At 41.0% G+C, this 27,708-nt stretch overlaps 1 protein-coding gene and 1 non-coding gene across 2 annotated transcripts; both read right to left on the bottom strand.

Moving 5' to 3' along the window:
- Nucleotides 1-1,278: 1,278 nt before the first annotated feature.
- LOC133828043 (lysine--tRNA ligase, chloroplastic/mitochondrial-like) lies at nt 1,279-5,857 on the bottom strand. Its single transcript, XM_062258842.1, has 9 exons — nt 5,773-5,857; nt 4,683-4,780; nt 4,165-4,318; nt 3,826-3,934; nt 3,563-3,620; nt 2,939-3,007; nt 2,408-2,515; nt 1,496-1,630; nt 1,279-1,344 (listed from the first exon to the last, which is right to left on the bottom strand). The coding sequence occupies exons 1-9, from the start codon at nt 5,855-5,857 to the stop codon at nt 1,279-1,281; spliced, it is 882 nt and encodes a 293-aa protein (XP_062114826.1).
- A 3,817-nt stretch (nt 5,858-9,674) lies between these two features.
- LOC133813334 (small nucleolar RNA R71) lies at nt 9,675-9,782 on the bottom strand. Its single transcript, XR_009884357.1, has one exon. It is a non-coding gene; the product is annotated as a small nucleolar RNA R71 (small nucleolar RNA).
- Nucleotides 9,783-27,708: the final 17,926 nt, after the last annotated feature.

Below are 27,708 nucleotides of genomic sequence, written 5' to 3'. Positions count from 1 at the left end.
TTTTCTGAAATTAGTACTCAATATAAGGCAAGCATCTATAATCAAATATTAAAACTAAACACAATAAATGAGGAAAAATATGGTCTAATATATGACAAGCACTTTCAACTTGCAAGCATCTTAAATCTAGGCTCCCTTGGCAATATAAAAGAATAAAAATATAATATAAACATTAGGCCAAATGTGGAGTAGAAAAAACAAGAAAAGATAAATAATTGAAGTAAATCAACAAAAGATATAGAATGGTGAAGTGAGAAAGCAAATATAAATTACAGAAGTCAATACAAAAACAATATTATATGGCTTAATATAAAAGGAATAAGAGTTCCAATTGGCCACCGACTTTATTAGTTAAAGAAAAGTAAGTTGACTAGACAGACTTTATTCATTCAGAGTTCTATTTTTTTTGGAGGGGGGAGGATCACTGAACAGACAATTACATACTTTATTAAACAGACTATAAAGGTCTAAAATAATGTCATTGTTTTAGCTTTGCAATAAGAATTAGTGACTTTAACTTACTGTAAATGATTCAAATACAACAAGATAAGAGAATTGCATGCATTGTAGTGATTCTTACTCATTTAGAGCTAATTTCTGCACTAAAGGATTCAATTTATTTGATGAAGACCAGAGAAAGAACAGTCTTTACAGCACAAAAGCTACAAAAATTCAAGATCAGAAAAGTATTTGATTAAATTGCAATGCAATAAATCAAATTTGTTAATAATACCTCCAACTTAACTCTTTTATTTAGGAAAGAGAGCTTAGCAAAGCATCCATATATAGGACCTAGAATCTTAATCAACAAGAATGTGCAGATTTTTTTTATAATCAAAGACCAAAATAGAGTGTAAGTGGCACCAAGCAGAAAAAATAACATATATACACAGAGAGTACTAGCACAATTTTGACTAATTATATATAAATGTATCTTGCATTATACACAAAACCATGTGCTAAAGTTCCTAAGCCTGACGAGTATACACCAAAAATGAGTATTAGTTGACTTGGAATAATTACCAGCCAAACTAAAAGCAAACACAAAGAAGAAGAAAACAATGGTTGAAATACTCCTAAAGAGATGAGATAACAACAAGCTAATAACAAGATATAATACAGATTCTTTACGAAATAAAAACCATAAATGTATATAATTTGACAATCAAAATTATTTCAAAATATAATCTAAACAACAATCTAATAACAAGATATAATTTGAGTTTCATGTGCTTCTACAAGGTTCCAACAACTATGCATTCCTTCCCCTCTTCTAATTCAGTACGTACTGCAAAACTCAACAGGAGAACAAGATTTATGAAAGCCATAGCTCGACACAGAGAGCTAAACATCAACAGAACTAAATAGCAAAAACCTACAAAGTAGTAATAAAAATAAGCCTCTTTACCAGCCTCTTTATGTGTATATATACCTCTTGTAAGTCTCAAGTTTCCTAGTCCAAGAATGAAGGAAATAAAAAAGCCTCCAATCTTACAGGAACTGTGAAACATCTTCCAGGCCTTAATCTTATGCTCCATTTCATTGCTTTAAATTCTGGATTGTGACGATTTGAAATCCCTTCATTTCTGAATATTCGACCAATCTCATAAACTTTTTCAAACCCTCCAACCTGTCATCCACAGAGATTTAATTTTAGTGCAAAAGATTAAAAATAATATGGAGAGAAAAGTAAATGACGATAGTCGATTTTTTTTTTTATAATGGGAACCAAAAACGTGCGTGCAAGTGAAAAAGTTTGGTAGAACAAACGAAAAAGAAAAAAAACAAAAATAAATTAGATGGATATGCAAATATGCATTGATCTTCAAGGACAAGATTATAAATGTCGACACTGAGAGTACTAAGTAGAAAACTACACACTGTGCACATCTCTCTCTCTCGATAAATATATACATTTATACATATATATATATTGTAAGAAATGAGAACTTTAATAAACTAATGAATGGGAATAGTTTTATAAACCAATATAAAAAAAAGTAAAATCTATAAAGAGGAGAAATTTGGTGTAGGCATAGAGACGAATAGGAATTTTTTTGTATATGTTCTCTTGTATAGATATAAAGAAGAGCTCAAGAATTATCATTAAAAGACAAATGAATTTCTTATAAATATTGTCAGCCTTGAGAAATCTACATTGGAAACAGGGAATGTTTTATAAAATCTTTACACAGAAAAAACTTGCTTAGGAAAACAATACTGCCATGGAAGAGATAAAATCTGACATATACACACAAACTAATGAATAAAAATTAGAAAGCAGCTTCGGGAAAATGACCAAGTTAAACTGGAGAAATTACACCTTGGAAATACTAGAGGGCAGTTGAAGAGATTATGCATGTTAGTATAGCACTTGAAAGAAAATGAATATACTTTAAATCCTCACCAGCATCCTCTTCAAGTGGAGATCAGTTGCTATCCTCAAATAAAGATCCCTTCCTAGCGAATTATGGTAGGTAACAAATAGTCTTGCTTCTACTCCACCAGTTGCTCCCTAGTTGATTAAGTCGATTAAAAACCAACCTTCAAATAGAAACAATACTAATGTATGTAAATTAAGGCACCAAAAAATTTTCATATATAGAAAAAATAAAAACTATTCCTGGAAATGAATATAGTTAATAAAAATTTATAAAATATGAACCAAAAGAACTCCCAGCTAAGTATTTCAACAGTTCAACCTCCAGTTATCTTTACAATAAACTAGACATTATCTTTTTTAAAAATTCTAGAATAGGGTATTCTATAAGTTGTATCTTGGCCAAGAACAAAAGCTAAGCAATTGAACAGGCATCACCAGAAGTAAAGGTAATCTTACATAAGAACTCAGCCAAACTATAAAGTCAAATTCCATTATAGAAATGTTAAATCTTGATATGAACCATATGACAATAAAACGGTTAGAAAATCCACAAACCTGTAGAACTGGAGTTTCAACTTCGAGAAATCCAAAAGATTCCACTGTCTTGCGTAACTCTGATACAATCTAATCCACCAAAAAGAAAAAATAGCAAAACATCTTTGATGTATAAACAGCAAGATGCCTCAAACACTCTGTCTAGGGAAGAATATTGAATTTATATATGTATACTTCAAAATGCCCAAACTAGAAACAACTTGGTATACCATCCTTCTTTTGCTCAAGTTTTCAACAACTCCATAATTGCTAAATACATTCAACCACCGTAAGCACTCTAATATATAGAGCAAATTTGTTCAAAAGAAAGATAAAATATCCATAACTTGCATAAATAAATTATCTCCTTAAGTGTTAATGTTGTTAAGGAACTTAATATAGAAATTATAACCCTGTAACCTTTTTTTTAGAAAAAAATAAAATCCAATGAACCGTGCTTCAACACAGGAAAGGTCATTTAATGCTATTTTCGTCTATTCAAATACTTCATCAGAAGCGAAGTACACTTGAAGCAATCATGTAAGATAGTTCTAAGGTCCTCAAGTTAATAAAAATACTATTTCTGGAAAGAACATATACTTTAAATAACTAAAAGGTCTTTAATTACTCCTCAGCCTGACTTACCTTTGCTCTCTTCCGAAATACATCAGCTACTTCAGGATTGGAAATCATATCAATGTACCTTTAAAAGAAAAGTAAAGTTCAGTTATAACCAAGTATACCCCAAAAAATATATATTTTATTTAAAAAGCCATTTAGACAAGTCTTTTGCAAGAACCACTGCAACGAATTGTGGGATATCATCATCCAGTAGAAAACAATTTGTTATTTCCCATAAGAGACACCCTCACTCAAACTGTGAAAAAGAAACAGAAAACTCAACTTACCATTGCCGGTAATGCTTATCCACACGAGTTAGACCATGATATTTGTCTGGCAAGGGCAGTAGAGATTTTGTAAGAATTGCAAAAGAGTTCACATAGACAGAAAGCTCCCCTAAAGAAACAAAGAAATAAGTTCAATTAGTTTCTCACCTCAAAGGGAAATCACAAAAAAAGTAAGAAGCCAGTCAAAGCCAATGGCGTTTTTTATAAATGGCATTGGTTTATCTAAATAGCTTCCAATACAAATAGGGTAAGAATAGCTTCACCCAGAAGTACCTATAAATTCAACAATCAACACCTAATCGTAAATAGGTGCAAAAGATAAAATTTTTTAGTACTTGCCTTTCTCAGTTCGCTTAATTGAGCCACTTGCACCAAGTATGTCACCAATATCAACAAGATTCTTAAGCTCGTCAAACTGATCACTTAAAAATCTCACATTTTCACAATAAAGCTGTTTCAAACATTGAACAACTTGAGTGAGGATTCTTCCATACTAAATGTGAGCAAAGATTTATAGAAAGTTTATGAAGAAACCATCCCTACCCGCCAAAATTTACAAACTTTGGAAAACACCCCATTTTTTTTTAAAAGAAGGTAACTAACTTATATATTTTAGATTAAGCATCCCATAAAATAGACATGCTTTTAAGAACTAAACCACCTAATCACATCTTATTATCATATTTTTTCTTTATTATAAGTATCCATCTAACAAAGAGATGGCAAGATCATTGTAAGGACAGAAAGCTGAGGTGGGGATACCTGAATTGTCCCAGAATCATCTCTTAGAGTGAGAAATGCAAGCTTTCCAAATGCTCGACGAGCCACAAAATATTTTACCCTACTTGTTAAAGCACCATGTATTCATCAGTGCTCTGCATCCGCCACTTCAAAAGACCAACACCCGCAGCATCACCGGTACTAGCAGGAAAAGACCGATTAGGATCCTTCAGGCCTAAAACACACCACATTTGAACATAGAAACAGAGATCACTATTATCATGGTTGCAATAATAAAATTAACAAAGAGAACATTAATGATGAATCACTGATCAGTGATGAAAAAGCAGCAGTGTTCTTCTTCCTCAAACTGATAATAAAAATTTATCAGTTTTCGGCTATTGGATAAAATCCTCACATGTTTCAAGAACCCAATAAACAACCCAGTTACTCAACCACCCACAATTTCTATTAAAATAAGCCAAAAATTTAAATAAATAAAGGAAAGGAAAGGAAAGGAATAGCCAGATGAAAGAAAAGAAAGAAAAAGTAAAAATTTGACCTTCTCAATCTGCTCCTTGAGTGAAAGGAGAGGCCCATGAACAAACCCTGAAAGTATTACTCACACTTGATCTTCTTCTTCTAGTCCAAGCTAACAACCACGCTTGGTTTTTCACTCATTTTCTTCTGAATTTCTTTGTTTCCAGTAGCTTGAGTTGAAGAGCTCCCCGTTGATGGGGTGTGGTCGTGGAAGTCGAAGATCGAGCACAAACGAAGGAGAATGTCACCCTCTAGAAGGTTAGGTTTGGGTGTTTCAGAGTTGAGGAAGAAGAACTGGGTTTGGAATGAGATTGGAAATGAGGAGGTTTTTTCACTTTTGGAAAAGTGACTGAAACTATTCTAAAGTTAGATAAAAAAATAATAATATGTTTTATTTGAGCGGGCTTTCCACAGATGCCACCTTTTTATTTCATTTCCCTCTTTTTCATTACCGAATTTTTTACTTTACTTATTAGTTATTATAATACTTTTTCAATAAAGTTATATTCTTGTGTTTTAGAAAGGGTTATTTGTTGTAGTGTACGGTACCCTCACTTTCTTGGAATGGTCCCCGCTCACCATGCCATTACATAATCAATTCTTGCCTGTGAAGAGGAAAAAGCGGTGAGCTAATCCTCAGTAAGGAGAATCAAACCAAATATCAACATAAAGAAAACATCATATAACCAAACAATAATCTCATATCATAAAAAGACATAGCATCATCATCATCATCATCATCATCATCATCATCATCATAATCATCAAACATAAAACTTATGTGCGCACTATGCATGTAAATGGGAAAGATACTACTAGGAAGCACTTATGTTCCTCTCTACGACCACCATGGTCAATATTGAGGCTACCTTTGTCCACCTTTTACCTTCCCATGTACATGTGCCGAAACATTAGCATACAACATGCATTCCAAAAACTTTAGCATTCAAGTAAACATGTTTAACCTCCTTACCTTGGCCATGCATGGGCTATGCACAACATGCATTAAATCCATAGTATCCAAACTTATAATAAAACTTAAACCTAAACAACCTTAAGTGAGCATAATTAATATTAACATTATGAAAAAATAAATACATTACGTATTAATGTCAAAAAATCTGAAATATTAAAAAAAAAAAACAAAGTAAAGTTTAAGAGATCAATACCTGTTTTGAAGCATGAAAATTTCTTCTAATCCTCCCAAAACATTCAATAACGTCAAAAAATTGCCAAAAAAAAATAAACCTATAAACATACATTAAAACCCCGTTAAATCCACTCAAAATTTCTTCATTTTTGCCCTAAATCTTTAAAATAAATCATTTTTATGAATATATACATGATTTAAAGTGTTAATGTGGAATGAAATTTAAAAAAAAAAGGCTATTTAGGATTTTTAACCCTCGAACTATTACCACTACCATATTGTGCCCCCTAATTTTTTCAGGCCGTTAAAAATTCCCCCCGAAATATTCACAGTAATGTAAAGAAGGACTTCCGTTAACTTTCAACACATGTGGCTAACAGAATGCTGATGTGGCTCTTTACATGATGATGTGTCTTAGACACGTCAGCGCCGTGTGTAATTTTAAATTAAATTTTTTAAAAATCTATTATCTTATTAAAAGTTAATGAATTAAATATTAAAAAATAGAATTAATAAATTAAACCATTTTTTATACATTAAAAAATGTAAAACCAGATTTAAAAAAACATAAAAGGGTGAAGATGGTGATTACCGTGACTGGGGAGGATATGTTTTCCTTTATTGCGCGCAACTGGAATAAGGGAAATGAGGAGAGTGAAGGGTCAGGGTAAAGTACATGGGGAAAGGGACTTTTCTCCGCGGATATTTTGAAAAAATGGCAGAGAAAATACTACTTTTCCCAGCAGTTATATTTGAAAAAACCACATAGAAAAGGTAGTGAAACTTTAAATATGGACAAGAACATACCAACCAAGTAGCAGAAGTGGAGACTGCTCGGAAAAGATTAGGGGGCAACCCTATAAGAGGAAGTAGCTCAACTTCTTAAATGTAACTTTATTTGGGAAGTAAAATATTCCACCTAGATAGCGAATTCAATTCCTGTTCCTAATGGAGGACCTCCATCATTTTTTCTGACATGAATAAGATATGTCCAAAGGATTGCTTCATTTTTTCTAGGATCGACCAGTTAGTAGACACTACAGCCAAACATGTTGCGTATTATGGAAATAACAATATCATGATGAACCTAGATGATCAAGAGCACACAAGCTTTATGATCGAACACAAGATTTATTGTACAATGTGATGACATTTGGATTAAAATATGCCAGAGAAACTTACCAAAGACTACTGAACAAAATGTTCGGTAATCAGATCGAACACAATATGGAGGTATACATTGATGACATGCTGGTCAAGTAAAAAATGGCCAATAACCATGTGGTCGATTTGGAAGTAATGTTTTACCATACTAAGCCTATTAAATCCCAAAAAAAATGCACATTTGGTGTTTCATCAGGAAAATTACTCAGCTTTATTGTGAACTCAAGAGCCATAGTGTTCAGATCATTTTAGGTTCAATTTAAAGATTGTTTTAGGTTATATTTTAGTTATTTAAAAAAAATTGTGCAATTTTATGCTTATTTGTTTCTTGTTTCAGGTGAAAATGGTAAAGGATACAAGTTGGAGTGAAATGATAAAAAATAGGTTCGAAAAAGGATAAAATTGGCTATTTTGAAGTGATTACAATTCATGGGAGAGTTTACGAGTGTTTTCGAAAAATTGGAGCATTTTCAGAGTCAAATTGAAGAACTTAGAGAAATGGAATTAGCGCCCCAACACATGTTATTAGCGCTACAACAATATTACACACAGAGAGGACATGTGAAGAATTAGCGCTCGAGCGCTATCGAAGATAGAGAGCAAGACTGCAGGAGAAGAAGAATTGGCACCCCAGCGCTAATAAGTAGCGCTACAACCCCATCGATTCGTACAACGCAAACCTAATTTAATTAAGGGCAACAAGGTCTTTTCACATAAAATCGCAAGGGAAACTATAAAAATTTAATTATGTGCGATTTTGAGGACTTTTGGTAGCTAGTAGAACAAAAGAAACACATTGAAGTACTTAGAGATCAAGATTAAAGACTTCTACAAGAGTTTTTCTTCTCTTTTCCTTTGATGTCTTCTTTCAATGTTTTTTTTATTATTTGATAGATGTTGTGGATATGAATATGAACTAATCTTACTTTTTAGGGCTTTAATAGATTCTCTTGAAACTCTTTATTGATTTAATACAATTTCTATGATTTTTTCTTCTATATTGTGATTTATTCAAGTTTATGCTTAATGCTTGTGATTGATTGGCCATCATTTGTATGTTATATATGATTTGAATTCAAAATCTGAGAAATGAGTGTTAATTATGCTATAAGTGAATAAACACAAATTTTGATATTCGACAAGAGTACCTGTATGGTTTGTGTAGCTTTAGGATTATTGTGCTTAATGTCTGCTATGTGTTTAAATTTATCACATAGATGTAGAAAGTTTGCATATAGGTTGAGATTTATATATCATAGTAAGAATATATATCGCTTTTGTTAATCCACTATCACAATGGGGAGAAGATTAGTAGAAATTGTATTGATGAAATACTAGAGTGGATAGAAGATAAAATCAAATGTTCTAGTTTTACATCCATCGAATTAATTTCTAAAAGTTGTTCCCTGAGTTTACTAGTGTTAATCTAAGTTTTCTTAGTATTAATATTCTCTTAATGACTTATTATAAGGAAAATAGAAATAAATATTAGTTATTGGTAATTGGTAAAAAATCCTCGTAGAAACGATCTTCATTATCATTATTATTACTTGTCCACGATTATGTATACTTATGCACAGAAATCCCATAGCATGTTTTTGGCATTGTTGTTGATGATTGTTTTATTAATATCAAAATAGTTCATTTTTATTCTAATTGCTTGTCCTTTATCAATTTTTCTAACTTGGTTTGTGTGTTAATCCTCTTATTTTCGGTAGTATTGGTTTATGCGATGTGGAAAATTATCTGAGATATTACCGTGGAATGCTGAAATTGAGAGAACTTGTTGAAAGAACCGAAAGAATAAGAGGTTGGAGGCTAGGATGGCTGCAAACTAAGGGAATGCAGTGAATAATATCGCCAACAGTGCTAGAGGGGCAGCGACTGTTCAAGCTCAGGTTCAAGGGATGCGGAGTCTCAGAGATTACATACTCCCCACTATTATAGGAGTGCACTCATGCATTAGACCTCCTATAGTTACTCCTAATAACTTTGAGATCAAGCCAGAAATTCTGCAAAAGGTCCAATCTATTATCCAGTTCAGTGGCTAACTACAAAGGATGCAAATTGGTACATAGATAATTTCCTAGAGCATTGTGCAACTTTTAAGATGAAAGGGGTGAGCGATGACACTACTAGATTGAGGCAATTTCCATTTTCACTAAGGGACTGAGCTAAGAGTTGGTTGATTTTCTTACAAGCTAACTCTTTTACCACATGGGAGGAGCTCACTCAAAACTTCCTAGTCAAATTTTTTTCCTCCATTCTCAGCTGCATGGTTAAGTGAAGAGATTAACAATTTCCACAAAACTAATGAGGAATCACTGTATGATGCTTGGGAGCATTTCAAGGGACTATTAAGGAAGTGTCCCCATCATGGTATTGAAAAATTGATGTTGGTCAGTAATTTTTACAATGAGTTGTGTTACTACTCGCACAATCATAGCTGTAGTAACGGGGGGTGCTTTCATGAGCACGAGTGCTAATAAAGCCTATGAGTTATTGAAGGCGATGGCTATGAACAATTACCAATGGCCTACTGAGTGAGAAAATACTAAGAGAGTAGCGGGGTGTATGAATTAGATGCCATTTCAATGCTTACTGCTCAAGGGGGATCATTGATAAAATAGGTGCAGCAGAATACCATCTCACTTCAAGTCATGTAGATGTAGAATGTGTGTGAAATTTGTGGGGGTCCTCATTTGTATAATCAGTGCACTCTAGAGGATGTTAATAATATTCCTATGGAATAGGTTCAAGCAATAGGAAATTTTCCAACACCGCCTAGCAATCCATACTCTATGACCTATAATAAAGTGTGGCTGAATTATTTTAATTTTTCTTGGAAGAATAATCAAGGAACTCAGCAGCCATTCCAGCAAAATCAGCAACCATTCCAAAATCCTCCTCCAGCGTTTTATCAACCTTTAGTTAAGCCACACCCTCCCCCTCAAGTGAAGCAAGTTGATGCTCAGTCTGATGTCCATAACCAATTTATGACTAAGACAAGGTCGTCTTTTCAGAATTTAGAGACTCAAATTGGTCAGTTGGTTAGCCTAATGACAAACCGTGCTCAAGGGAATTTTCTAAGCACTACTGAAGTAAACCCAAAAGTGTAGTGACATCCTACTACCTTGAGAAGTGGGATGCAATATGAGAGGCCAAGAGCAGAATAGTCAGTTGAGAAGAATTAGGATCGATAGGTATCTAGCATTGTAGTAAAGAAGACTACATAAGTGAAGGTTACTAAAGACCCTCCTACCAAAGAAGTGATGGCGCTAGTAAGCATAGATCACCACATCAAGATCCCTTATCAACAAAAGCTTCATGAGAACAATCTTGATAAATAGTTTGGCAAGTTCTTAGAGGTATTAAAAAAGTTGGACATTAATATTGTAACGCCCTACTTCCTTAGAGTCGTTACTAAGTGAGTTTAAAATGTGCAATTAACTCGCTAATCGAGGTTTAAAGACAAAAGTGTAGCTAATCCATAAAGTAAGTCTCATAATTTAAAAAAATATATCCATTCATTGAAAATTATAAAGTGTTTTACATTAGGGATCCCAAAATACTATTTAGAAATATTTACAACTCAAAAATATAATTAAAGTTGACTAAACGACAAAATTAGGTTAAATACAAGCGTCTCCCAAAAATACCCCTAGCCGTGGCAGCCAGGCAGGCCAAACATGTATGCGCCACTTCACGCTCTCCGTACTCATGGTTGGTCGACTTTCCCCTTGCCTTTACCTGCACCATAGAGCACCCGTGAGCCGAATCCCATCAAGAAAACTCACACAAACAGATAACATATGCATATCTTTCACTTAACACATAATCAAACCCCCAAAGGCTAAACACATACAGCCATGTCGTCCCAGGCGCTTTACCAAGCCCTGGGTTCGCGGTCTACACCGCGAGGATATCCCAGGTAACCTTTATGGTCTCGCCCTGGCATCTCACACTCTGCGTGCTTAACACTGCTCCCGGCCCCTTGCCGTACTCGGCCTTGCCATTCCCGACCCTCGCCGTTCTCGGCCTTCACCGTTCCCAGCTCTTGCCATTCATTCACACATATGCACACATAGCATAATTAAAAAAATACTTAAACACGTATAAACATATTCAAGGGGGCTACACCCTGCAATACAATCATATAGGGTCGGGCCCTGCAACACGGATTTTTCTTACCTGTGTCCCGATCTTTCCAAGCACTGATGCCCTGAGCACAGTCCCCTAGTCTGAGCCTCGCTAAAAACCTAATCACAATGCACAAGTAACACTCACGTTACTAACCAATTCACAATTGTACCCTAGAACCAATCCCGTGCTCTCGAGACCTCCCGTTTCCCCACACAAGGTAGTGAAAGCATCCCGGGAGCCCCCTGAGCCAAAACCCTAAAAACACAAAATTCCATCTCCTGAAATTGGCCTAGCGTCGCGGCACAACCCTACAAGGGCCGCGACGCCCAACAAGGCTCCCCTGTCCTGATTTAACCCAGCACTGCGGCATGGAAGAACAGGGTCGTAGTGCTCATACGCGAACCCAAAAAATTGGGTTTTTCCCAACATTTTCCCCGACCCAAAACTCACCCAAAACACTACTAGGGTATACCCAAGCCTCAATTCAACCTAAAACCTCAAATAAGCAGTATAACAACTCAGAAACAATGACAACAAGCTCAAACACTCAATCAAACCCACAAATCACCTAGTGGTTTAAAACTTTACAAAATTAAAACCACAAACCAGAAAACTTAAACAACATCATAATATAAACCTCAGAAATGCATGGAATTCTTACCTCAAGCAGGGTTTCAACCTTGAGCTACTTTCAAGTCCAACTCCAAGCTTAAATCCTTTGATTCCCAAACTAAATCTTCACTCCAATAACCCACAAGCAAATAACACAATTCAGCTTACTAACCCAACATCCTCAGCAGAATTTCAACAAAGAATAGAGTGAAAACTTACCCTAGAACCCTTGAATTTCTGGCCCGAAGTCTCCCTTAGTTCACCTTTGAGTTCCTTCCTTGATCCCAAAGAAGATCAGCTCTTCTTCTCCTTCCTCCCTAGCTTTTGGTTCTCTCTAGTATTCCAACAGAAAACTCAGGTATAAGCCTAAGTGTAAATAACGTGAATGACTTCTCCTTAGCCAAGTCTATCTACTCCTAAGGCCAAGTTACCATTTTGCCCTTTCCCCTTAAAAAATTCTTATACTAACATCAAGGGTAATTATGTCATTTCACCCAAATCCCGCTAAGTCCTCAAGTATTCCTATAAATCCCCATTAAATCCCGGCATACCAAAGCTACTAACCATTACTCAATATTCCCAAACACAAGTTATATTCCCAAAATACCCCTAGACTCCTCCCGAGCTGGGTATTTAACCCCGTTGTAACTTTCTAGCTAAACTGCTCCCTAGGTCCGTCTCTGATCGTGTAACACAATTATATTACCACTCACACATGGTAACAATCACAATATACAAATATTGCATTTATGCCCTCAGCCTGCTAAAATTACAAATATGCCCCTAACAACCAAATGGGGCCCACGTGCATATTTAATTCACCTAAACATGCATTTCTAATCACATACTTATCAAATTCACATATTAACAAAATAAATCATTTATTGCCCTCCAAGCACGCTAATCAAGGCCCTAAGCCTTATTAGCAAATTTGGGACGCTACAAATATCCCCTTCGTTGAAGCTTTGGCGAAAATGCCTTGTTAGGTCAATTTTATGAAGGAGTTCCTGTCTAAGAAAAGGAAGATGGGATATTATGAAAATGTGGTATTGATAGAAGAGTGCAGTGCTATATTGTAGAGGCAGCTTCCACAAAAGTTGAGAGATCTATGGTGGTTTACTATACCTTGCACTATTGGGAACTTTGAATATAAATATGCCTAGTGTGATCTGGGTGCAAGTATAAATCTAATTCCATTGTCTTTCTTTTGTACATTTGGCCTAGGTGAAGTAAGACCTACAACAACTACTCTATAGTTGGTAGATCGGTCGGTTAAGCATCCTTAGAGGATCTCGCCCTTGCGGCCTGCATTCAGCATGCTTAATGTCGATCTCGGCCTTTGTCGTTCCCGATCTCTGTCGATCCTGTCCTTTGCCACTGCCGGCCTTTTCCGTTAAAAACTATAACACCCTATTACCTTTGAATCGTAACCATGTGAGTTAAAAATGTGCCATTAGCTCGCTAATCAAGGTTTTAAGTTAAAAAGTGTGACTAAAATGAATTTAAAGACTAATTATATAACATTGGATATAAAGATTTGACCATTCATTAAAATTATAAAAGCTATACATTTGGGATCTTAAAATACTGTTAAGAAAATGTATTACAACTCAAAAATATAGTTACGATCGACGTAAGCGAAAAAACCCTATCATTACAGTACATTTCCCGAAACAAATTTGGCCTTGGTAGCCAGGTAGGCCGAACATGTACCCATCGCTCCACTCTCTCCACCTCATGGTTGTTCGACCTTTCCCTTACCCTTACATGAACCATAGAGCACTCGTGAACCAAAGCCCAGCAAGAAAATTCAACCTATAACAAATCACACATATTAATCCATGATATACAACAAAACAGTCAACAAACTAAACACATAGCGGCCTACGCCTACCCAGGTGCTTTACCAGGCCCTGGGTTTGCGGTCTTCACCGAGCGGGTGGATACAGCACCCTTGGAGGTTTTCACCCTAGCAGCCTACACTCAGCATATTCAACACCGATCCTGGCCCCATGACGTACATGGCTTCTTGTCATTCTCGACCTTTGACGTTCCCGGCCTTTGCCGTTCTTGGCCTTTGTCATTCCTGGCCTTCGTCGTTCATTCACAAACACACATAACACATAATAACATTCATAGATATTCACACATATATTAAATACAAGAAATAGGGACACACCCTAAAATACAAACAATATGGTCATGCCCTGCTCTACGAGTACAACAATTTTCTTACTTCTGTCCCGAGCTGATTGAGTCTCGTGATCCCAAGCACAGTCCCTTAATCTGAGTTTTGACATAAACCTACTCACAACACATCCATAATAAGAATCCATCAAGATCTAAACCAAATAATAATGTTAGAATATTATTCTCTCATCTGGGGCCTTGTGTTCTACTAAACTGGGTAGTAGAATCCTCCCCGAGCCTTAACATTTGGGTTCTCGAGCTTAAAACCCTCAAACAGCCAATATTTCCCTTAAGGGTCGCAACGCACTCAATTTAGAGAGCAAAGCTCTCTCTGCTGAAGGACACGGGCCATAGCGCATGATGCCCTTTGCCGCGGCACCTGGGCAAATTCTGAGGCCCCCAGGCCTCAGTATTGAAGCGGGTCGTGACACCTGTAGAATAGGGTCGCGGCTTGAGCCTCAAAACCCAGAGATCTCACCATTTTTAGACTTCTAAATCTCCTGCAAATCAATCCAAACCTATGCTAATGCCAAAATTAAGCCCCAAATCATTTATACTATGCTCAGAGCAGCACATAATCTCATAGAGACTGATCAAAACCCCGTTACAACCCAAATTCAATCACCTAAGTTTCCAACCTCCAAAACTCTAAAAAAATAGAGAAATTCAAAGGACTTGCTCTAATCCTTACCTTTGTAATGATCTTGCCCTAAGCTAACTCCAGTCGCCACAAGCTTTAGATTTCCCCAAGCTTCAACCCCAAATTCAAAGCCTTAACACTAGAATTTCCAACCAGGGTTAAGTCCCTAAGAGAAGGAGAGAGAGAGCCGAGAGAGAGCAAGAGGGATTGACTATTTTTGTTTTCTTTTTGGTTTCTAGAATAGTGTAGTGGCTAAGTTTAACTCCAGCTGCCTAAGTCCCAAAATTCCTAAAACGCCCTTAAGCCTATCCTCAACCCTATATTGCCACCAAGGGCAGTCTCGTCATCTGCCAGGTCCCTCTAATTACTCGAGTATCCTTATAAATTCCATAGAATCCCCGACGCACTTAAGAAAACATTAAATAACTACCCATTACCCGGTCATTCTTGAATGCATACTATATCCCCAACATACCCCTAGGCTCCTCCCGAGTCAGGTATTCGACCTCGTTGTAACTGTTTAGCTATTCTGCTCCCTAGGACTGTCTCTGATCGCACATTACAAATATATCACCATAGTCTTTTGGTATCAAGCACAACATACAAATATATTGCATTTACGCCCCCAATGGGCCAAAATTACAAATATGCCCTTAATAACCAAATTGGGCCCACATGCATATTTAATTCACCTAAACATGCATTTCTAATCAAATATTCATTTAATTCACATATTAACATAATTAAACCAATTATTGCCATCCAGGCATGCTAATCAAGGCCCTAAGCCTTATTAGAAAATTTGGGACGCTACAACTATCACCTCCTTACAGAAATTTCGTCCTTGAAATTTACCTGAACAACTCGAGATACCGATCCTGCATATCAGAATCAAGCTCCCAAGTTGCCTCTTCCACTTTGTTGTTCCTCCACAACACTTTCACTAAGGCAATGGTCTTGTTCCGCAAGACTTTATCTTTTCGGTCTAGAATCTGAACCCATTTCTCCTCATAAGATAAATCTTGATCCATCTCCAGGTTCTCATAACTCATCATGTTCGTAGAATCTGATACATACTTCTGGAGCATGGACACATGAAATACATTGTGAACCCTTCATAGAGCTGGGGGCATTGCAAACTGTAGAGTCCCAGAATGTTTACTTAGTCTAGCTAGATAGTAGTAGTAGTAGTAGGAGGAGGAGGAGTAGTAGTAGGAGTAGTAGTAGTAGTAGTAGAAGTGGCAGTGGTAGTGGTAGTGGTAGTGGTAGTGGTAGTGGTAGTGGTAGTGGTAGTGGTAGTGGTAGTGGTAGTGGTAGTGGTAGTGGTAGTGGTAGTGGTAGTGGTAGTGGTAGTGGTAGTGGTAGTGGTAGTGGTAGTGGTAGTGGTAGTGGTAGTGGTAGTGGTAGTGGTAGTGGTAGTGGTAGTAGTAGTAGTAGTAGTAGTAGTAGTAGTAGTAGTAGTTGTTGACGGTGAGAACTCGTCAACTAAGTTAAGTTAGAAAAATTGCAACGTAGAGATTATCAAAAGAAAAGCTTTAGAAATCTAAGTAGAAACTCCAAGAATAATTGCAGAAGAAAAATGGTGATATCAATTTGTATTGATTATGGTGCAATGCTACAGTAATTTTTCCAACCCCCTTCAATGTTGAAGAGCGGTTCCCTTTATAGGGGGCTCTAATGGCCCCTGATACATTGTGGTCTAGGGGACCAGATCATACACAAGTACATTATCAGGAGAGTGGTATCAGATGTAGTGGTGTTGGCTCTAGTACATGGTCAGAGTTTGTGGGAGCACCTCAACTTTTGTACTCGATTATACCTCCACTACTTGCCTTGTAAGGGTGTCAGAAATGGGTTGGTGAGGATCACAACAGGTACCTCATTTGTACGACCACTACTTGTCTGGCATGAATATTATGTCCGTACTCTGACTCCATCTGACTTTGCATGAATCGCTATGAGGCTTCCCCACTTCGTTCTTAAGGGTGCGTTGAAGAGGTCCTTGATCTTACCTCCTGTTAGACCCACAGTAAGGGTGGTGTCCCATCACCAGCACCTATCTCAAGGGGAGAGATTAGGCCCTTCCAACGAGTCCCACTATGTACGCGACCCCTAGTGGCACAGATATGACGAGCTGAAGTGGGGGCGTCTCTCGCGAGGCCCATGGCGCAGCTAATGCGCGGGGCGAGGCGAGGGGCGAGACGATGGTCTCACAAGGCCCCCTGGCGCGGCTGATGCGCGGGCGAGGTGATGGTCTCGCGAGGCCCCTGGCACGGCTGATGTGCAGGGCGAGGTGATGGCGAGGCCTCCGTGGCCCCTCGGGTGCATGCGGATGAGGCGAGGCGGGGCCTCGCATGGGACACTCGGGTGCGCGCGGATGACGCGAGGCAGGGCCTCGCGTGCGTGGCTGGGGTGCGAAGCCAAGTTTCCATACGGATGCGGGTCATGGACGGCCGCGTATATTGAGACCCTTGTGGCCTTGGCAGGTACTCGTGCATGTTGGGTACCCTCGCATGGAAAGGCTTTCGGGTCTCTCGGGGCATCTTCATTAAGGCCTCCTATGAGACATGGGTTTTGGGGAAAAATACTGGGTCGCTTCGATTGCATGAGGCTAATGAGGGTAAACCTCCATATTTTCCCTTGGTGGAATTTGAGCATCCACACTTGCCCCCCAGTCTAGGAGAGGACCTTTAGGTTCTTTGGTAGACTATTCTCTTTAATTCTTATAAATAGGCCTTCATGCAAGGCTTATTATTTACACCTTACTTCCTTAGCTTAGTGGTACCTAGACCCTTGCTCCTTTCAATAGGTAAGGGGTTCAATTCCCCACAACCTCACTTTTGCAACCTCCTTTTGACCACGACAGCGTCTCATTTTTCCTGCTTGAGGTTTATTCTCTTTTTCCCTTGTTTTCATTGGGTTCACATTAGCACCACTCGGGATGGGGTACTTTGGCCTGAGCTCGTCGTGAGTTAGTCTTGAAGCATGATCCTTTATTCACACCCCGTGGCGGGTCATTTAGAGTGTTTGTTCCTAGAAGTTTTGAGCCCATTCCTTTGTGTTTTGTAGCCATCCTTTCATTTATATGTGAACCCCGTTTTGCTTTCAGGACGAGGTCTCATGGCCAATGACGGTCCGTTCGGCATACCTCCAGGGGTTGAGTTTGTTGACTTATCTTCAGACTCAGAGTCCCCTGAGGAAAACCCTTACCAAGACTATGACTCCTTAAGGCAGGCCCGTATCCGTCATCTTGAGCACATGGATGAACTTAGGCATAAAATTTGGGTGGTGGAGAGTGAAATTGACTCGGTGTTAAGAGGAGATGGAGCACCTTTCCCCCTGACCTTAGTGACCACGTAGCGAGCCTTAGGGTGACCCTTTTAGATATGTAGGGGGAGTTGGAGTTTATGGAGGGACATCTTCCGCCTGAGCCCTCTAGCCCAAGCTCGCCTGATGACTGCCATGGGGTCACTTCTGCTTCTCTTCAGCCCTTAGTTTTGATCTTCCCTAGCTTAGCGCTTCCGCAGCCGGTGCCCCAATGGAAGACTCTTACTAGGAAGAGAAAATGGAGGGTCAAGTGTTCTGTCTCTTCCTCACCTTTTTCTTTTGGTTTTGCAGATATGCCGAGGGCACGACGACAGGTATCCACCAATGAATCAGACGATGCTCCTTTAATGGCATCCACCCTGGTGTCACATGTGTCAGAAAATAAACTGAGGGAAATTGTGAAGCACTACCGCGTTCCTCCAGAGTACGCCTTATACACCCCTTCGAACACATGCTCGGCTGACTGCCCTAGTCCCCGCTTTGTGGCCCTTAGTGAGCACATCCTGAAGGCGGGTGGTACCATCCCGTTACACCTATTCTTCGTTGCGGTCCTCAACTACTTTGACCTTGCTCCATTCAGCTGGCACCCAATAGTTGGCTGACCTTGAGCTGCCTTTTTATCGCGTTTATGGAACTTGTGAAACGTGCTCCTACGGCGCTAGAGGTGCATTTCCTGTACAATATCATGCCCTCTCCCAAGTCCAAGGGCTTCTATTACCTGCAAAAAGCCAATAACGAGGTCCCTTTGATAGAGGGCTTAGTGTCCAACCCGGGGTCCTGGAAGCAGGAATTTTTCTTCGTGAAAAACCCTCTCTCTGTCTGCGAGCACTTCCGTGCCGCTCCCAGTAAGTACCCTGAGCCACATTCTCTCTCTTCTTTTTATTTTTTGTAACTTATTGTTTTATGACTTATGTTTGTGTCGACCATGGTGTGGATTATGCAGAGAAATTCGTCGCACCCATAGTTGTTGGGTCGGAAGTGAATGTTGTGAATAAGCTTATCAACACTGACCTCGATATGAAAAAGGTTGCGTACCTATTCACTGTGGAAAATCTGAACCTCCACAAGCTGTTCCTAGTTTTAGATCCTAGGTTGTTGTGGATCATCCTTGGGTCAAAGAAGATGAAGGCGGCATCGGCTGAGCCTTGCCCAGATAAAGGTGGGGCTGAGGATGTGCCGGAGGAAGCCTCCCTTGAACGCGGAGGACCTCACCAGCTGTCCTCGTCTCCTGGGGGATGCCCTCCCTTTGTCTCTTTCAACCCGGACATACCCTCCCAATACCAAGACCAGCATGCCATTCTGGGGCATTTTGTTTGCCCTGACCCCGAGGACTATGACGCTTTTCCTCAGGCTCCCCTCGACCCTGGTCCATCGGGGGCTTACTTTGCCAATCTTCCTGCACCCCCTTCTGATCTACCGGGGCCTCACTTTTCCAACTTTCCTGCGTCCCCTCCCGTTTCGGCGAGCAGGTCGTCTGTCCTTACCCAGCCAGGTGCCCTTGACACGGAAGGGGTTCCCTGGGTGAATCGCATGGCGACCTCTTACGGGCAGCGGTACGTCCAAATCATCTCAGACCTCCCTGAATCTGACTGGAATGGTCTTGGGAGTTTTGCCCTATCGGACCTTGGGGAAACTCTAAGGCGCACTACTGCTTGGGTGAGTTCATGCATCTTGTGTCAGCCTTATTAAATATAGATATACATACACCCCTTTTTTTTGTTACTTGTCATTGTTGTTGTTAACTTTCTTGTGCAGGCCTATACTATGGCTCAGTGGTTTGCCGACTTGGCTCACAATCTTTCTGCGTCGAGTACCGAGAGGGACTGCCTTACGGCCCGGGTCCAGGAGCTTGAGAGAGAGCTTGGCGAAACCAAGTCTAAGCTAAACAGGGTTTGGGCCAAATTTTTGTCTCATCAAAAACAAAGAACAAGGCGGTTGCCAAAGCCATGATGCTGCAGGACAAAGTCACCAGCCTAGAGGGCGAACTTCAGGGTGCCAAGGCTATTGTGGCTGCATCGCAGGAGAGAGTCGCTTCTTTAGAGGCCGAACTCGAGGATGCTAGGGCCAACGTAGCCGTGTCCCAGGAGAGAGTCACTTCCTTAGAGGCGGATAAGACAGCTATTGAGTACAGGTCCATAGAGCGCGCCCTTTACGGTGTGTGGAGGCAGGATCCCAACTTTGATTTTTCTTCTTTTGGCGAGCACGCCGTTGCTCGAGCGGCTAGGTGGAGCGCCTGTGGTAGGAGGCCCTGAGTTCGTCATTTCATCATTTCTATCAGCTATCCCGCTGTGGGTGTATACTCATTTTGAGCCTTTGTAATATTATTATTTTTATTTTTTTGTAAATCTTGCCATGTTACCAAGACTACTTTTTTAATATATACATGTGTGGTTATTCATCTCTTATTCCTCTATGTTTGAGGTCTTTTTGAGCCTGTATGATGGGGTTTGGTAGGTTCCCCTCTCTTATTTATCAGGCTAGAGGTCCTTTGGTGCCTATGTGAAAGGGTTCAACAGGTCCTTTTTTGGTGCCTCTTGATTATTTTTATAAGGATATTTTGACCCCTTGGGTTCTTGCTATCCTTTTATATATTTTTGCGCGCGCTTATTATTTTTTGCGAGAAACGTCCTTCTCGTCATTATTCATAGTACTATTTTTGCAAGGGTCTCTTTTAGGACCCTTTTTGGCTAGACGGCTTGGTGGCCGCTCTGGGCTTATTGGGGGTGCTCTCTCTAAGGTCTTTCCTCTTGTGGGAGCATCTGCCTTTATTTGGAAGTGTGTTTTTTTTTTTGTAAGACCTTTTGGCCTCCTTGATGTTCATAAGGGTAGCTAATCCTTGTGAACCCAAGAGATTCCTTGCAAGGTCCTCTCCCTGTTTGTTAGGGTTCACCACGAATTGCATTCCTCTTTTAAAGAATTTTGTTTAAGGCTCTGATGCAAGGGGTCCTTTTTAGGATCCTCCTGCTAGAGGGCCCTTTTTAGGATCCTCTTGATAGAGGGTCCCTTTTAGGGTCCTCGTGATAGAGGGTCCTTTTTAGGATCCTGGTGCAAGGGGTCCTTATTTAGGATCCTCCTGTTAGAGGGTCCTTTTTAGGATCCTGGTGCAGGGGTCCTTTTTAGGATCCTCCTGTTAAAGAGTCCTTTTTAGGATCCTCCTTTTTAGGAGTCCTTTTTAGGTTCCTCCTATCCTGCCCACCAAGTGTTTGGTGAAATTTATTTCGACAGGCACTTTGGTTGATGCTCGCATAGAGAAGAAAAATAACACGTGAAGTTGCGAACAGTTTCATTCATAGCATGTGGTTTACAACGGCATATATAAAAAAGGGTTACATCTAATTGGGAGGTTACCTAGGTAGCCTCTTTGATGCTTACTCACTAAGCTAACATAATAAAAAACAAACTAAACATAGGTCCTCTTTGCACCGGGTGCCGAATCCTCACTGGTAGCATTTCTCGAGGTGTTCCGTAACTCATGGGTCCAACTCATGTGGGTCGCGCCTTCATACACAACCATTTCCATCGGCACCAATGGTTTTGTGGCTGTGCGGAGGGACATGTTATAGCATTCCTTCGCTCCCTTCTGTTCCCCTTTCATGCATGCTACTCCCCCAGGGGTTGGGAATTTCATAGCTAGGTGATACACAAAAGTTATCGCCTTCAATTCTCTCAGAGAGGGTCTCCCTAATACCGCGTTGAAGGCTGAGGCGCAATCCACCATGACAAAGTTTTCCATTATGGTGGTTTGCCTGGGTTGTTCCCCCATGGTGAGGGCTAATTCAATTGCACCTAGGGGTTGTATCGAGACCCCTGTGAACCCGTAAAGGGAGGAATTGCAGGGTTTCAGGTGTCGGATGCTCAGTCCCATCTTCTCCAAAGCAGGGCGATGTAGGATGTCTACTGAACTTCAATTATCCACTAGGTCCCGATGTACTCTCATGTTCGCAAGCTGGACAGTTAGCACCAGGGGGTCATTATGAGGGAAATGTACCCCCTGCGCTTCTTCTTCAGTGAAAGTTATTGAGTCATTCTCGCCCTTGAAACTCTTCGGGGGGCGTTGCTCCAAACTTAAGACGCACGGTGGTGGACTTAGTCTGGCCTCCTGGGCATATTTGTCTCGTCCCTTCCTTGAATCGCCTCTGAATCCTGGACCTCCAAAGATGGTCTTGACCTCTCCCTGTACTTCTGGGGCCACCTCCGTGCCTGCAGCGGGGACGCTCCTTCTTCTGGCCTCTGGTTCTCCTTGCGCACATATATGCCCAAATGTCCCCTGCGGATGAGCTCCTCGATTTCCACCTTCAAATGGTTGCATTCCGCGGTGGTGTGGACGATATCCTTGTGATACTGGCAATACTTTCTGGGGTCTCTTTTAGACGGGTCTTTTTTCATTGGCAGAGGCCTTTTGAAAGGGACCTGGTTTTCGTTCGTAACAAAAATATGCTCTCTCGAATGGGTGAGGTCAGTGTAAAAGTTGTAGGGGCCCTGTAGACGCTCATCAGAGCGTTGATGCTTCCGGGGTCAATCATCTCTCGTTCCCTCATAAACCCCCTTCTTCTTTGCACTGCTTTGGTTTTCTCGGACCGAAGGTTTCGGGGGCGACGTGCCTTTCTCGGCTTTGAGGTTCTCGTGACCATCCTCCACGCGAATGTATTTTTGTGCCCGCTCATAGAAATCATCCAAGTCTGTAACCTCCCTCTTGAGCATGTTATCCCAAAACTTGCCTCCTGGGCGTACTCCAGCTGTGATGGCCATTTTCAGCTCTCGGCGAGTCAGGCTCCCTACTTAAGCTGCCTCCATATTTAACATGTGAATATAGCTCTTCAGACTCTCATTTTCTCCTTGCTTCACATTTGCGAGGCTGGTGCCTGGCATCGTGTAGTCTCGCACGGCGTGGTGTTGTTGGAGGAATTCATCAGAAAGTTGTTGCCAAGATCTGATGGACCCCGGTCTAAGTCTTTTGAACCATTTGTATGCAGGTCCTTTTAATGTGACAGCGAAGCAATGACATCTCTCCCCGCTGCCAATTCCCCTCAGCTTCATCAGGTCGTTAAAAGTATCTAGATGGTATTTTGGATCTGTGCTTCCTTCGTAGGGGGTCATATGGGGCTCCTTAAAGTTGGTTGGGAGCCAGATGGCTTGGATCTCCTTGATGAAGGGTGACTCATGATCAAACTCTTCCTCAAAGGCTTGACCTCTGGAGGCGGTGACGATTTTGCTTCGCAGGCTCCTCATTTCTGTGTCCAGGTCTTGCCTTCTCTTGCTTAGGGAGTCCCTCAAAGCGGACGGGTTAGGATCCCCTTTTCCTTTGCCTTCTCGTGGCACCATAGGGGGTGTGGTCCTTTTACCCGACCTCTTTTTGTTGAGCTCTTCCTGTAGATCTGAGGGTGCTCTCTTTGAGGTGACCTCTTCATCGTTACGAGGGGCAGCATTGGTCTTCGGTCCTGGCCCCTGGGGCTGCTTCGATGGTCCGGGGCGTTCATGCTGCTTCGTCCGGGGGGTGTTACTAGTGGAGAGTCGGGTCCGTCCATCATCTACTGGGACGGTGGTTTCTACTCCCCCCTGGCCTCTCTCTTTCCGCTTAGGGAGTGTCACGTGTGATCTCCCTTGCAACAGGCCATTTAGCACCTCTTGCATGTTCTCCAAGGTGGTTTCTAGCCTCTAATTCTTACGGTGAAGTTCTCGTATCTCATCTTCGTAGAATTAAGACTTAGAACTAGAGCTCACGGAATGGACTCGAGGGTGCTTGTCAGCCTGGCGCTTCGATGGGCCTGGATCCTGTCGACCGTGGCTTGGCACCTGCGGCGGCTTTGGAGGCAGCAACTCATCGACGCCCCTTTCTGGGGTAGTCGCCGACCTTGAGCGATCCTCCTCAGGTGGGACCGCTGGAGACGAGGCCTCCCTTTCGTCTCTAGGTGCCTCAGGCTCCCTTGGGGCCTCCATGTTTGCAGGTGGAGGAGGATACCTCATGGAGGCTTTTAGCTGATCTCTGTCAAGGTGGACTTCCACCTCGCGCGGCTCTCTCAACCGTTTCGAACGTCGCGGAATTTTTTCTTATCGAAATCGACGGAAGAACAGTGACTTGCAATCTATTCTTTCCACAGACGGCGCCAAACTGTTGACGGTGAGAACTCGTCAATTAAGTTAAGTTAGAAAAATTGCAACTTAGAGATTATCAAAAGAAAAGATTTAGAAATCTAAGTAGAAACTCCAAGAATAATTGCAGAAGAAAAATGGTGAAATCAGTTTGTATTGATTATGGTGCAATGCTACAGTAATTTTTCCAACCCCCTTCAATGTAGAAGAGGGGTTCCCTTTATAGGGGGCTCTAATGGCCCCTGATACATTGTGGTCCAGGGGACCAAATCGTACACAAGTACATTATCAGGAGAGTGGTATCAGATGTAGTGGTGTTGGTTCTAGTACATGGTCAGAGTTTGTGGGAGCACCTCAACTTTTGTACTCGATTATACCTCCACTACTTGCCTTTTATGGATGTGAGAAATGGGCTGGTGAGAATCACAAAAGGTACCTCGTTTGTACGACCACTACTTGTCTGGCATGAATATTATGTCCGTACTCTGACTCCTTCTGACTTTGCATGAATCGCTATGAGGCTTCCCCACTTCGTTCTTAAGGGTGCGTTGAAGAGGTCCTTGATCTTACCTCTTGTTAGACCCACAGTAAGGGTGGTGTCCCGTCACCAGCACCTATCTCAAGGGGAAAGATTAGGCCCCTCCAATGAGGCCCACTATGTACGTGACCCCTAGTGGCACGGATATGACGAGTTAAGGTAGGGGCGTCTCTCGCGTGGCCCATGGCGCGGCCAATGCGTGAGGTGAGGCAAGGGGCAAGACGATGGTCTCGCGAGGCCCCTGGCGCAGCTGATGCGCGGGTGAGGTGAGGGGCGAGGTGATGGTCTCGCGAGGCCCCTGGCGCGGCTGATGCGCAGAGCGAGGTGATGGCGAGGCCTCCGTGGCCCTTCGGGTGCACGCGGACGAGGCGAGGCGGGGCCTCGCGTGGGACACTCGGGTGCGCGCGGATGACGCGAGGCGGGGCCTCGCGTGCGTGGCTGGGGTGCGCAGCCAAGTTGCCATACCGACGCGGGTCATGGACGGCCGCATATAGTGAGACCCTTGTGGCCTTGCCAGATACTCGTGCATGTTGGGTACCCTCGCATGGAAAGGCTTTCGGGTCTCTCGGGGCATCTTCATTAAGGCCTCCTATGAGACACGAGTTGTGGGGAAAAATACTGGGTCGCTTGGATTGCCTGAGGCTAATGAGGGTAAACCTGGTTTGAGCATCCACAGTAGTAGTATTAGTAGTAGTAGTAGTAGTAGTAGTAGTAGTAGTAGTAGTAGTAGTAGTAGTAGTAGTAGTGGTAGTGGTAGTGGTAGTGGTAGTGGTAGTGGTAGTGGTAGTGGTAGTGGTAGTGGTAGTTGTAGTGGTAGTGGTAGTGGTAGTGGTGGTGGTGGTGGTGGTGGTGGTGGTGGTGGTGGTGGTGGTGGTGGTGGTGGTGGTGGTGGTGGTGGTGGTGGTGGTGGTGGTGGTGGTGGTGGTGGTGGTGGTGGTTGTGGTGGTGGTGGTGGTGGTGGTGGTGGGGATGGTGGTGGTGGTGGGGGTGGTGGTAGTGGTACTGGTATTGGTAGTGGTAGTGGTGGTGGTGGTGGTTGTAGAGTCCAAGAACTTTACTTAGCTAAGATAGATAGTAGTATTATAGTATTTATAAGATTATCTTTGTAACTGTGGATTTTTGGTTCAGACCGGGAATTAGTTGGACACTCATAGTAGTACTTGTAGATTTTCTAAGTTTAACCTATAGTTTAAGAATATTAAGTTTAACCTAAGGTTTGATTAATATAACTAATATTAAGGATAATATTTATTATACTATAAGGTTTAGATAAGAACCAATAGGATTTTAAGCACATGTTATGAATGGGTGATTAAGGATTAAGTATTTTGAGGATTAAATTTAATAAGGGTAAAGTTTGAATGCTCTAAGGTCAGTCAGCAGCTTTGAATACGTTGAGGGCTTAGTCAAGGCTGTTTACTCCATTCAAATTTAGCTAAAAATGTGTAATTTCGTGTTTAAATAATCAGCGTGTGCCGATATATCGCAGCTATAGGGGGCAATATATCGCAGCACGTTGATACGGAAAACACGAGACGATGCACGACAGCCTCGGGCATACTGGCCCAGGCGATATATCGCCTACAGGGGGCGATATATCGCCTCCTTCAGTATATTTTGAAATGTTTTGAAATCATTTTCCATTCAGCCATTCAACCTGTTGATAAGTAAAGCATCTTTTTGAACGAGTCTACAGCCTCTGCTGAACGATTATTCAAATTATTTTCACCTAAAAAGCCATTATTTTTATTCAAGTAAAATTTACATCCTTTCATTCCTAAACAATATAAATAGGACCTAGTACCCAACCATTATTCACCTTTTACTCTAAGTTCAGAGGCTACAAGTGCTAAGTGAGTGTGAGAGTGTAAACACCTGGGTTGGGGAATCATAAGCTTAATCATCATAAGCTTATCAAACACTTTGGGAAGTAAGGTTTTATAGTATTTCGGTTTGAGGTGTAGATTGGTCTTACAAGTCTTCAAGGTAACCCAAAACTCTAGTTCATTTCTGTACTTGTTCTTTTAAGTTCTCATAGTCTTCTACTCAGCCTCTAACCTTGATCTTTATTTTGGTTAGGAAATCTAAGTTCTTGAGCAAAAAGGTTTTGGTAAGTATGTTTCTCAATGGTTTAGTCCTTCCATTCCTTTCATTTCTTTTTCTTCAAATCTACTCACCCTGTTATATATGGTTTTAGGAGTGTTCCAAAAGTCCCAACTTTGTCCTCATATCCCGGTAACTTTGGTAAGGAAAATAGGATAGAAATGCATATGTTATATGTCTTATATGTTATCTTGTGTTTCTTATGTTATGATATGTATGTTTGTAGGCTTGGGCATATGACCCATTTGACTGACAAGCCCCAAATAGATTATGGGCATATGACCTGCTTAGCTAGTAGGACCCCACTAATCTAAATGGGCATATGACTTGTTTAGTCTATGGGACCCCAAGTAATAATGGCCATTATAGTATGTGTATGATAAAGTATTATGTTATGTCTTTATGTTACTTTTGAAATTTATGTTTATGAACTATGTGTTAGATTTTCCTTGCTGGGCATTAGGCTCATTCCTTTTTGTTTATATGTGCAGGAAAATAGCTTTAGTGGCGGTAAGGTTCGTGGATGCTTGGGGAATGTGTATCGGTGGTGAATGGATTCAAGGAGTCGAGAGTTCGATTTTTGAGGATGTAGTCTTGTTTTATGGTTTTACATGTATTTTTCCGCATTTGCTATGTAACTCCTTTTTATTTTAAATTATGTTTTGT

The sequence above is a fragment of the Humulus lupulus genome, chromosome 1 (genome assembly GCF_963169125.1).
Source record: "Humulus lupulus chromosome 1, drHumLupu1.1, whole genome shotgun sequence".
Lineage (NCBI taxonomy): Eukaryota > Viridiplantae > Streptophyta > Magnoliopsida > Rosales > Cannabaceae > Humulus > Humulus lupulus.
Note: the sequence above shows the minus strand (reverse complement) of the source record. Positions and strands in the feature narration are given on the sequence as shown.

Bases quoted from the DNA above. Each gene is read 5' to 3' on its own strand.
- LOC133828043 (XM_062258842.1), bottom strand. From the start codon at position 5,857: ATGTTTGATGATTATGATGATGATGATGATGATGATGATGATGATGAT. The intron at 3,935-4,164 runs GCAAGTACTAAA...TTGTTTCTTTAG, and splicing joins AATTAAGCGAACTGAGAAAG to GGGAGCTTTCTGTCTATGTG. The intron at 2,516-2,938 runs GTTTGTGGATTT...TTAATCAACTAG, and splicing joins TTGAAACTCCAGTTCTACAG to GGAGCAACTGGTGGAGTAGA.